Here is a 13,024-nt window from a genome sequence, read left to right as displayed (position 1 = left end):
TTAGAATTCACCTCACCTCCAGACTGCTGGGGACCTGTGCTAAATAATAAAGGCTGTGAGCTCTCATAGGAGGGTACATCCCTTCAAAAACATACAAAGCGTAATAGTTCTGCAAAATATTGTTTGGAGTCTCTCACGTGCAATTCAATTTCTCCACAGATTAATTTAAAAAAATGGAAAATGGTTGAAGACCTTGTGTGACAGTTTTAACTTTCTTTTGTTTCAGCCTAAGCAACGAACTTCACTGATTTCATCTCAGGAGGTATACAGGCCAAGTCATGTGTATGATCAGTCAGAGGTCAGTTCATCTGCAGGCTATGCCAGCGTTAACACCACACCTCCTATTAGCCCCGCCAACTACTCCATTGGATCGATGGAGGGCAGTGACCTAATAGGTAAGACAATGGTTAGGAAGGTGTAAAACATTATAGTTTTTGTGTTTTTTTTGTTTTAAAGCTGTTAATCAACAATAACTGGCATTTACATAATGTATTCACTTCTACACATTTTATAGTTACCCATGGTTTTACTTTTTTGGCAAATTCAAAATATACTATATATCCTTTTAAAATGATAAAGTGGTTGATAAATCGTAACTGCACGATAAGCACCTGTGCAACTTAAAAAGAACCAGTTTAAAATGCACTGTGGAGTCTGAAAGGGAATGTGTACTATCTGGTTTGTAGAAGTCAGGCAATTTCACCCAACTGGATTATTTAATCGGGTCTCACATGATGCTTTGTGCTGTATGATCCAATGTCGCTGAGCCATCAATCAAGCAGTTACACAGCAGCTTAAATTTGATGTTTTAGGTGTCAACTATGGTTCAGTGGTAGCAATTTTGCCTCTTCAACAGAAGATTATGGCTTGTGCTCTGTTGCAGAGACTTGAGCACAAAATTTAGGCTGGCACTCCAGTGCTGCATTGTCCGATGTGCTATCTTTCAGATATGAGAATAAAGTCTGCCCCATGAAGTAGATATGGCACCATTCAAAGAAGAACAGGGGAGTTCTCCCACTCTCCTAGTGACATTGCCCATTAACCAACACCATAACATCAACTGGCCATTTATATATATATATATATATATATATACTGACTGTACAACAGTAACTACACTTGAGAAAAGTACTTCATTGCAAGTGAAACACTTTGGAATATCCTGAGGTTGTGGAAGAGGCTTTATACTGTGTTCTTTGTCTTTTTTGATTCCATTTTGCATACAATCAGCCTAATATCAACTAATAGCGCAGAAAGTGAAGAAGGTGGAAACTTTATTTTAAGTCAAAAGGGAATTCTTATATTAAAGTGAGGTATGTTTGCAGTATTAAGATCTGAAATCTGCAAGACAGGTAAGCCAGGCGTTTTCTCTCTAGTCCAATCCCCAGTGCAAGTGTGGCAGGGCGTACTTTCCATCTTTCTGAGCTAATCATGCTGACACTGGCAAGTTTTGCTGGGACAGGGCCATGACTATTTATTCAGCAGGCTCCCAGTATCACCAAATGAAAATGAATACCCCAAGGGGAAATAAACTCACCAGCACTAGCTGTTAAATTCCAGGCTTTCCATCTAACACCCCCTACACCCCACAACTAAACCAAGAATGTGACTCCTTTAGGTGTCAATTCTGCTTTCACAATTGGAATCACAAGGGATTTGAACAGAACCATGTAGACATTATGTGAGTACACAGGAGTAAAACATCCCATGATATACAATAAGGAGCATAATTCTTGGGTTGCAATTAATTTATCAGATTTGTGTATCTGTGTCCTTCAAGAATCTCTTTTACCATGAAATGAAATTGTAGCTAATAATACATAATATGAAATGATGCTGTTTGTATGTTGATTCACTCTTATTTGACTACATACTGATAGTGGTGTGATCATGTGTAATAAAAAGGTATTTATATCGCACCTTTAACAAAATAGAGTGTCCCAAGGAGTTTCACATGAGTGTTAAAAAACAAAGTTTAACACTGAGCCACATAGGGCAGGTAGCCAAAAGCTTGGTCATAAAAAGAATTTTAAAGGAGTAACGAGAAGAAGTGGAAAGATTTCAGGAAGACATTCCAGAGCTTAGGGCCTAGGCAGCTGAAGGCATGGACACCAGTGGTGGAGTGTTTAAAATTGGGGATGCTCAAGAGGTCAGAATTAGATGAGAGTTGATATCTTGGAGGGCTATGTGAGTGAAGGCATCACAGAGATAGAAGAGAACAAGGCCATGGACTGATATAAAAGTAAGGATGAAAATTTTAAAATTTAGGGATTGATTGGCTGGATTTAGGTCAGAGTAATGGGCAGAGGTGACCTGTGTGAACTAGGATGTGGATAGCAGCACCTTGGATGATCGCAAGTTTACGGAGGTAAAATGTGGGAGCATCCAACACTAGAGATAGCAAAGGCCTGGATGAGAGTTTCGGCAGCAGATGAACTCAGATGGGGACAACGTTATGAAGGTGAAAATAAGCCTCTTAGCGATGGCACATGGGTATGTGGTTAAAAGCTCATCTCGGGGTCAAATGTGACACCAAGGTTGTGAAAAGTCTGGTTCAATCTCACACAGTTGGCAGGGAGAAGGATGGAGCCACTAGCTAAGGAATGGAGTTTGTGGAGGGGATTTAAGGCAATGGTTTTGATCATTCCAGTATTTAACTGAAGGAAATTTCTGCTTATCCAGTCCTGGACATAGACAAGTAGCCTGATAACTTGGCAACAGTGGAGGATTTGAGAGAGATGGTGGTAAGGTAGAGTTGGGCATTGTCAGGGTACAAAAACTAACACACTGTTTTTGGATGATGTCACCAGAGGCAATATGTAGCTGAGATATGGGAGGGGGTCAGGGATAGTTCTTTGGAGGACACCAGAGTTAATGCAGAGGGAGGAAAAGCCTTTGCTATGATTAGATAGATAAGAATGGAACCAGGTGGAAGCAGTCCCAACCAGCTGGATAACAATGGATGAGCATTGGAGGAAGATGGTTTGGTCAACCATGTCAAAGGCTGCAGACAGGTCAAGAAGGGTGAGGAAGGACAGTTTACCTTTGTCACTGTCATTTGTGACTTTGGTAGGAGTAGGCAGAAACCCGACTGAAGAGATTCAAACGTGGAGTTCCGGGAAAGACGCACACAAATTTGGGAGTCTTTGGCATGTTCAAGGACTTTAGAGAGGAAAGTAATTTGCAAGGATGGGGAGGTTGTGTTTTTTTTTGAGGAGAAGGGTGATGGTGTTGGATTTAAAGGAGAGAAGTACAATATCAAAATGGAGAGAACTGCTAACAATATCAGCTAACACGATAACAGGAAGGAAAGTTGCATGGGCAACCGAATATTGGGAATAATTTCAAGGAAGCAGGAGGTGATAGAATTTTATGGACAATATGAGCTCAGAGAGAGCATGAGGGGAAATAGGAGAGACACTAGAGAAAGATGTGAGTTCAGAGCTTGGGCAGGGGGAGCTTTAGAGGAAACTTTGCCTGGGAGACTTGTGGATGGGAGGGAAGTGGCAGTGGCAGCTGATCTATTGGTCTCAGTCCTAGTGACAAAGAAGACCATGAGCTCCTTGCACTTATTGTTGGAGGTGAAGTTGGAGGAGACAGGGGATAGAGGTGCCACCATGGAAAAGTGTGTTGATTTATGTAAAAGAAAAATTCAAAATTAACAAACAGAGATAGCATTGGCATGGGAGATTTCCTCAAATAAAATATTGTTCAATAATTTTGCCTCTAATCTCTATGGCCAATGTGAGGATGTCCTTCACAGGTCAGCTTGTTCGGTTCCTTTTTATCAATAGCTCAAGCAATATGACAATCTTCTATCATATTTACATAATGCCAAAGATTTTGAAGAATGCAGCATAACACAACACACAATTTTTAAAAATCGGCATCTAAATCTCTGCTTCATTAGATGAAATGTTTGAATTATTATGAAGGACTGAGTTGACTTACATGCTTGACTATTCAGTTACACAGCTGCCATTTAAGAGTGCTTCAGTAGGATCATAGGGTATAACTCAAAAGACAGCATGGCAATTGGTCACAACTAAAATGAACCAGGAAAACATGACTGGTTCAGGATAAATGTCATGTTGGCTCACGATGGTTAGGCCAAGATCAGGAAAATCTTTGGTTTCTGGGTGTCAACACACTATATGCTTACTGAGGGAGTGGAAGCTCTTACGGTTGACATAAGCCATTATATCGGCTGATGGTAATTAAATCTCCATGTGGGTATAGTCAACTGGCAAAATCAGTAATAACACACAATTCTGCTGAATGTCCAACTGCTTTTTATATACTTTGGGAGGAATGAATGAATTAAATAGCCCTTGAGACCATTCTGCTCATTACATCCTGAATAGAGGTTGACCTGGAATCTTGACTAATGCCATAACAATCACTTTCAATTGCTTGCAATAAGCCTGTGGCCACAATACAAGTTCTGACAGCTGGGCCATTTTGAGCCACAGGCAGAGCAGCTGGAACTATTGAGTACTCAAGGGATACCATATGATAAAGCTGCAATATGTCTTCCCAAATGAGCTAAAAGCTAAATTTACAACAACACTGCTTTTCTGATAGAAATCTTTGGCTGGCATACTCTTTCCCAGGAGTAAAACTCTCAAACTGTTCCTATGCAGATGAAAGGGTAACTCCCTTCCTCAGATGATGAATCAGTACTCCTCCATGTTGTACGCTACTTGGAAGAAACACTGATAATAGCAAGAACACAGAAAGTACTCTGGTTGGGGGACTTCAATGTCATTAACCAACAGTGCTTCAGTACCAAAGCTAGTGACCAAGCTGGCCAAGTCCTGAAGGACATATCCGCCAGACTGGACCTGCAATGGTTGATGAGGGAACCAACGAGAGGGAAAACCTGCTTGACCGCATCCTTGAGAATCTACCTGTCAGTACAAAAGACAAGGCTGAAGGATTTGCAACTATCTTCAGTCAGAAGTGCCAAGTGAATTATCCAACTCAGCCTCCTCTTGAGATCCCCAGTGTCACTGATGCCAGTGTTAAGCTGAGTTGATTCCCTCTACGTGATATCAAGAAATGCAGAAGATACTGGATACAGCAAAGACTATAGGCCCTAACAATTAATCCTGACTGTAATACTGAAGACCTGTGCTCCAGAAATAGCTGCACCCCTAGCCAAGCTGTCTCAGTACAGCTACACCACCAGCATCTACCCAGCAATGTGGAAAATTGTCCCAATTTCTCCTGTTCATAAAAAGCAGGATAAATCCAATCCAGCCAATTACTGCCCCTTCAGTCTACTCAATTATAAACAAAGTGATCAAAAGTGAAGCAGCACTACTCAACGTAACCTGATCATCAATGCTTTGTTTGGGTTTTGCCAGAGTCACAGAAGGCAGATGAAGTGAAAGCAAGCATCAGATAGGATCAGAATGTGGACTAATGTTAAAAAGACAAAGTTAAGGGCACTCTATCTGCATGCATGCAGCATTTGCAACAAGGTAGATGATTTGAAGGCAGAAATAGGGGTAAATGGGTACAATTTAATTGCCATTACAGAAATGTGGTTATAGGGAGACCAGACTGGAACTGAATATTCAAGGATATTCATCATTTGGGAAGGATAAACAAAAAGGAAAAGGAGTTGGGGTTGCGCCCTTAATAAGAAACAAGATCAGTACATTGGTGAGAGAGGATCTCAGATTGAATGATCAAGATGTAGAATCAATTTGGGTGGAGCTAAAAAACTGCAAGGGACAGCAAACTTTGATGAGAGCTGTTTATAGGCCACCAAGCTGTTGTAATGTTGGGCACAGTATAAATCAGAAAATTAGTGCTGCATGTAACATGGGTAGTACAGAAATAATGGGCAACTTCAATTTATACATAGACCGAGTAAACTTAGCACTAATGCTGTGAAGGATGAATTCCTTGAGTGCGTACGAGAAGGGTTTCTGGGGCAGTACATTGAAGAACCAACTAGGGATCAGGTGATTTTAGAATGAGTATTATGTAATGAGAAAGGGGTAATTAATAACCTTGCTGTAAAGGAGCCTTTAGGAAATAATGACAGAATTTTAGATTAAGTTTGAAAATGATATAGTTCATTATGAAACTAGAGTCTTAAATCTGAACAAAGAAAACTATGAAGGTATGAGGGGCAAGTTGGCTATGGTGGATTGGGAAAATAACTAAAAACATTGACAGTAGACAGGCAGTGGCTAGTATTTAAAGAAGTATGACATGGTCTACAACAAGTATACATTCCTCTAAGGCACAAAAACCCAACAGGAAAGGCGAATCAACCATGACTAACAAAAGAAGTTAAAGATTGCATTAGATCAATAAAGTGGCTTATAAAGTTGCTAGAAAAGATGGTAAGCCCAAGGATTGGCAGCAATTTGGAATCCAGCAAAGGAGGACCAAGAAACTGATAAAGAAAGGGAAAGGAGAACATGAATGCAAGCTACTGAGAAACGTAAAAGCTTCTGTAGGTACTGTATGTGAAAAGGAAAAGATTAGCAAGGACAAATGTGGGTCCATTTTAGGTAGAGACAGGAGAATTTATAATGGAGAATAGGGAAATGGAAGAGAAACTAAACAATTACTTTGTGTCTGTCTTAACAGAGGAAGATACATAAAATCTCCCAGAAGTGCTAGAGAACCAAGAGAAATGAGGAACTGAAAGAAATTAGTATTAATAAAGAGGTAGTACTTGAAAAATTAATTGGATTGAAGGTTGATAAATCCCCTGGGCCTGAAAAGCTGCATCTCTGAATGTTAAAGGAGGTGGCCAGAGAGATAGTGGATGCATTGATGGTTATCTTTCAAAACTATACAGGGATTCTGGCCAGGTTCCTGCAGACTGGAAAATAGCAAATGTAACCCCACTATTTAAGAAGGGAGGGAGAAAGAAAACTGAGAACTACAGAGCTGTTAGTTTGACGTCAGTTGTAGGGAAAATATTAGAATCTAATATATAATGTGATAACTAGGTACTTGGGAAATAATGATAGGATTGGGCAGAGTCAACACGGATTTATGAAAGGGAAATCATGTTTGACAAACCTGTTGGAGTTTTTTGAGGATATTATTTGTAGCATTGATAAAGGAAAACCAGTAGATATGGTGCATTTGGATTTTCAGGCTTTTAGTAAGGTCCTACATGGGAGGTTAATAAACAAAATTAGAGCACATGGGATTGCGGGGGGGTAATATATTGATATGGATTAAGAATTGGTTAACAGACAGAAAACAGAGATTAGGAATAAATGGGTCATTCTCAGGATGGCAGGCTGTCCCTAATGAGGTACCACAAGGATCAGTGCTGGGGCCACAGCTATTCACAATTTATGTAAATGATTTGGATGTGGGGACAAAATGTAATATTTCCAAATTTGCTGATGACACAAAACAAGGTGGGAATGTAAGTTGTGAGGAGGATGCAAGGAGGCTTCAAGGGGACTTGGACAAGCTAAGTGAGTGGGCAACAACATGGTAGATGGAAGATAATGTGAATAAGTATGAAGTTATTTGCTTTGGTAGAAAAAACAGAAAGGCAGAGTATTTCTTAAATGATGAGAGGTTGGCAAGTGTTGATGTCCGAAGAGAATTGAGTGCTCGTGTTCATGAGTCATTAAAAGCTAATATGCAGATGCAGCAAGCAATTAGGAAGGCAAACATTATTGTCATGATAGTGAAGGAAAAAACACCAAATTGTGTTCAGAAATATTGGACTTTAAAAATAAGACCTGAGTTTTTAAAAATGCGTGCAAGCCACTGGCTGGAATGCTGCAGGGTGACTCCATAAGAGGTAATGGAACCCCACCCTGTTGCCAGACAAGGTGCTTCTAAAGACATTCAGAAACTAATTGCTCACTCCAGTAGAGATAATGGGACATAATGGGAGATGACTATCACCTCATCAAGAAATCCTGTGAGCAACGCCCACACAGATTTGTGAATTCACTTCCCACTTGGAGTATACAAAGAAGGGGTTAAAAGTGAGCTGAAAAGCTGCCCCAGTGTCTGTCTGTTAGGTGGGTGTTCTGAGAGAGAGCAAGTGCTGGAAGTTTGATTCAGAAGTACCCCTGCAAATCGTCATTTTGCAGGTATCCCGATCTCTCTACCTCCTTACCGAATTCAACACTACTGGTACCTTGAAATCGACTATTTCTCTACCAAATTCAACTCTACTGGAACTTCGAATCCAATTATTCATCTACCGGAGTCAAATCTACTGGCACCTCAATTCTGACTATTCGCCTACCGGAGTCAATTCTACTGGAATGTCGAATCGCAACAGCCGCAACGCTCAATCACCTACTCCCCACGAATTAAGAACTGTTCTGTACCGTTTTTACATATATATCTATATCTATTCACTTCAAGCTGAATTCTTACTTTTAACCTGTATGACCATACCTGCATGTATTTTATCCTTTCTTGCCTTTAGTAGTTAATAAACTTACTCTTACCTTAACTCAAGCAAGTCTGATCAAATTGGTTCCTTCAAAACCAGAACAATTATGTTTGGGTAAAAAGTATCTGCGAGAAGGATCCTTTTTGGATTAAATCTTGCTGCAACCAACAGAGGGGAGGAGCTGAATAAAAACAGGGAGCCAATTCATCCCTCCCCACTTGGGCATCATAATTTGGGTGTGTCCCAGCCAGATATTGACACATTGAGGGGTCTCACCTGGATCAACGACTTTGAGGAACCTCACCTGGGGGTGGGTTGTAAGAATATGTTGGCCTTAATTGCAAAGGGATTTGAGTACATGAGTAAAGATGTCTTACTGCAGTTGTATAGAGCCTTGATGAGACCGCACCTGGAGTATTGTGTGCAGCTTTGGTCTCCTTTTCTAAGGAAGGATATACATACCATCGAGGAAGTTCAACAGAAGTTCACCAGGCTAATCCCTGGGATAGCGGGATTGTCTTATAAGAAGAGATTGAGGAGACTGGGCCTGTATTCTCTAGAGTTTTAAAGAATGAGAGATGATCTGATTGAAACTTGCAAAATTCTTACAGGACGGGACAGGGTAGAAGTAGATAAGATGTTTCCCCTGGCTCGTGAGTCCAGAACCAGGGGACACAGTCTCAGAATAAGGGACAGGCCATAAAAAACTGAGACGAGGAGGAATTTCTTCACTTAGAGGTTGGTGAATCTTTGGAATTCTCTACTCCAGAGAACTGTGGAAGCTTAATCATTGAACATGTTCAAGACAGAAATTGATTGATTTCTGGATACTAATGACACCAAGGGATATGGGGATAGTGCGGGACAGTGGCGTCGAGGCAGATGATCAGCCATGATCTAATTGAATAGAGGAGCAGGATTGACGGGCCGAATGACCTAGTTCTATTCCTATGTTCCTACAGACCTCATTACAGCTTTGGTCCAAACATGGACGAAAGGGCTGAACTCCAGAGGTGAGGTGAAAGTGATTGCCCTTAATATCAAGGCAGCATTTGACTGAGTGCGGCACCAAGGGAGCCGAACAAAATTGAAGTCAATGGGAATCAGGGGAAAACCCTGCACTGGTTAGAGTCATACTCAGCACCAACGAAAACGGTTGTGGTTGTTGGAGGCCAACCATCTCAGTCCCAGAATATCATGGGTGGAGTTCCTCAGGGTAATGTCCAAGGCCCAATCATTTTCAGCTCCTTCATCAATGACCTTGTCTCCAACATAAGGTCAGAAATGGGGCTTTTTGCTGCTGATTGTACTGAGTTAAACATTATTTGCAATTCCTCAGATACTGAAACAATGCATGTCCGCATACAGCAAGACCTGGACGAGGTTCAGGCTTGGGCTGATAAGTTGCAAGTAGCATTTGCACCATGCAAGTGCCAGGCAATGACCATCCCCAACAACAGAGAGAATCTAACCATCTGCTTTTGACATTTTACAGCATTACTATCACTGAATCTTCCACATTCAACATCTTGAGGTCACCATTGACCATAATTCTAACTGAACCAGCCATGTAAACACTGTAGCTACAAGAGAAGGTTAGAGGGTGGGAGCAGATGATGTTGACAGGACCTGACATGCATATGTTAACAAGGAACCCATGGCTTTGGGTGGGCTGTCCTCACTGCCTGCTGAGGAAAGCAGATAAAAATCTGCATCTGTTGCTTGACCCCCGAGTTCTTTAAAAGTTCATTTTATTCGGCATTATAGTACCAGAAATTGGCAGACTTATTCAAATTAATTGGATGCCTCTTCCCAATAAGTTCCCAGAGGTTAAATTTCCCAGTAAAAATCAGTAATACTGGGACCAGTACTACTATAGTTCGATTTTAAGTTATGCTCGGGCAAGTTTTTACTGGTACCCTTCATTTCTAAGTTTTCCTGTATTTTCCTTTTGGGTTTGTAAGTTGGTGTTTCAATCTATTAATGACAAACATTTTACATCTATGTAAAATTCATAGTGGGCCATTAGAACCACCACATTCAACTTTACTACTCAAAGTACCATTTTTTATTTGGAAATAAAATTACAGTCTGTTGACAGGCTCATAAACTCCTCTAAGTATATTCGCATGAATGCTGGTGCAAATTATTTTTTCTTGTTTCTGACATCTTCAGAAATTATATTAGGATTGTTTTGCGGTTAAAAATAAAAAAAAGCATTTGCAAGATAATTATTCTGATATACTTTTTAAAAAAGCTATGAGCAATTGCAATTGAAAAATGTGTCATACGAGGAACATTGCTGTATTAAATCTGTACACGCAGTAGCATAAGCCTTTCTATCCTTAGCGGGGAAAATACTTTGCTGACATGGAATGATGTGGATGATAAATAATTTTAATGAAAATTGAAGAAATGACTTACAAAACAAGCATAGAGATACATGCCTGCAGTTATTTGATATTGAAAGGGTACATGGTAAACTCATTTTAATCATGTTTAATAATCCTCCTTGTTTGAAGTATGCATCATCCAGCCCAAAATATTGTGCATCCAAGTGCCATGTTTGAGGTGAACACAGACTGTGGCATTTATTCCTGCCATTGTAGCCCATCTTGTTCTGTTGAAAGGCTCAGTGTGATATTAGTAGGCGTTGAATGATGCTGGAACAGTTCCATTATGAGCTTTCTGCTCTTACAGTGAAGCTGCACGAATAATGTGGCAGTGTGAGTCAGAATGCTTCTGCAGCTGACGCACTCGGGAGACGTTTTGCAGCTCAGCTCAGTCTGGCACGGCCACACCTGAAGGACTTACTTTCCACAGAGAGTACTGATTACTAAAAGTACCAGGTCCTCTTCAGCTGCTAGCTTATTCCAAGACCGTACTTAATGCAAACTAATGAACTGATGTTTTTTTTTTATTGGCAGTGCTAGGATGGTAATCTGTCAGCAGTGAGCACAATAGTAGAGTACTATTTTCCACAGTATTGTATTTTTTGTGTTCTGTGTTATTAATTTTATGACACCAGCTGTACTGTTTCCAAGGAAACAGGCACTGTGCAAGCAATGTGCGAATTACATTGCATTTATCTGTAAGGAAAGTGGAAATGGAGGCTTTAAACAATCTGTAATAGAGTGAGATCATTTTTAAAGGGCAGCAGACATAATTTCATAGTTAATTCACCTTTATGTGATGTAATGTAGGATCAACTGTTGTGTGTGTATGAGTGGGTATGCATAATATATATGAAATATATTACACAAATGCACAAAAATATATATTATTAAATGCATTTGTAAGCAAATTTAATCAAATACATCTCACTTACATTGGTGCAGTAGAAGAAGAGCTATGTTGGGCTATCCCTTACCAGAAATTAGTGCCAGCAATTCTATGACACCCAACAAACCATGCAGACAGATGGTACTTTGACAGTATTTCAAACAAAAAATGGTGCTCACATAAATGTTGCTTGGGGTGCATGAAACGCAAGCTGATTTTCCCCAGTTCAGTTTTGAAGCCACAATCCTAATGCAGCAAGACTTGTATTCATGTGAATCATCATTTTTAGCTTCCGACTTGTTGCTTTTAGTTGGTTCGGTAGCATCAATCTCGCTCTGATTCAGGAGGCTATGAGTTCAAACCCAACTCCAGAGACTTGAACAAAATTTAAGTTGATACTTCTGCACAATATTACACGGTAGGGAGGTGCTGGCTTTCAGGTGAGGCATTAAGCTGGTCCCTTTCTGCCCTTTTAGACGGATGCAACTGATCCCATGGCACTTTTCAAAGAGGAGCAGGGGAGTTCTCTCGATGTTGTGGCCAACATTTATCCCTCCATCAACACTATTAAAACAAACTATCTGGTCCAAAAAACAAAATATTATAGATGCTGGAAATCTGACATAAGAACAGAAAATTCTGGCTTAGCAGGTCAGGCAGCATTTGTAGAGAGAGAAACAAAGTTAACATTTCAGCAACAAAAAAAAATGCTGGGAAAACTCAGCAGGTCTGACAGCATCTATGGAGAGCGAGACAGAGATAATGTTTTGAGTCCGTATGACTCTTCTTCAGGACTGCTGAGTTTTTCCAGCATCTTTTGTTTTTGTTTCAGATTTCCAGCATCTGCAGTATTTTGCCTTTATTAACATTTCAGCATTTCAGGTCAGTGACCTTTCCTTAGGTAATCAGGTCATTTATTTTATTACTATATGTGAGCCTGTTGTGTGCCAATTGGCTGCCGTATTTCTTACATGCAACAGTCCCAGCACTTCAGAAGTATTTAATTGGCTGCAAAGTGCTTTGGGGCTTCTGCAGTCATGAAAAGGAGTATATAAGTGTAACTATTTTCTCTCTCTCTTTCTTTCTTCCTTTCCTTCTTGTTTGTCTGTCTTTGTTTCTTTCTTTCACCTCACCTTGTGGCCTAACATAGGCCTGATGAAATGTGCCATAGCCGTGGTTTAGACTCAAAATTGTGATAACATGGATTTGAGATATGTCTGAACTATTTATGGAAGAATGTCTGGTGGCAAGTAGTTGGATGCACGCCACTCTTTATCACATTTCTGTGGTATATTTATGTAGCTCACAGTAATGTTAGTAGATCTTGTTGGTGCT

General features: G+C 40.2%; 1 protein-coding gene across 15 annotated transcripts in view; it reads left to right on the top strand.

The window, feature by feature from the left end:
* The window catches only part of anks1b (ankyrin repeat and sterile alpha motif domain containing 1B), an 865,501-nt gene that overhangs the window by 723,690 nt on the left and 128,787 nt on the right, over positions 1 to 13,024 (top strand). For all 15 annotated transcript variants that reach the window (XM_041202975.1, XM_041202978.1, XM_041202973.1 and 12 more), the window contains one exon: positions 227 to 395. In XM_041202975.1, coding sequence (XP_041058909.1) covers positions 227 to 395 — 169 coding nt within the window. The remainder of the gene's footprint in view (positions 1 to 226; positions 396 to 13,024) is intronic.

The sequence above is a fragment of the Carcharodon carcharias genome, chromosome 13, assembly GCF_017639515.1.
Source record: "Carcharodon carcharias isolate sCarCar2 chromosome 13, sCarCar2.pri, whole genome shotgun sequence".
NCBI lineage: Eukaryota > Metazoa > Chordata > Chondrichthyes > Lamniformes > Lamnidae > Carcharodon > Carcharodon carcharias.
The sequence above is the reverse complement of the archived record's forward strand: the minus strand, read 5'-3'. Positions and strand labels throughout refer to the sequence as shown.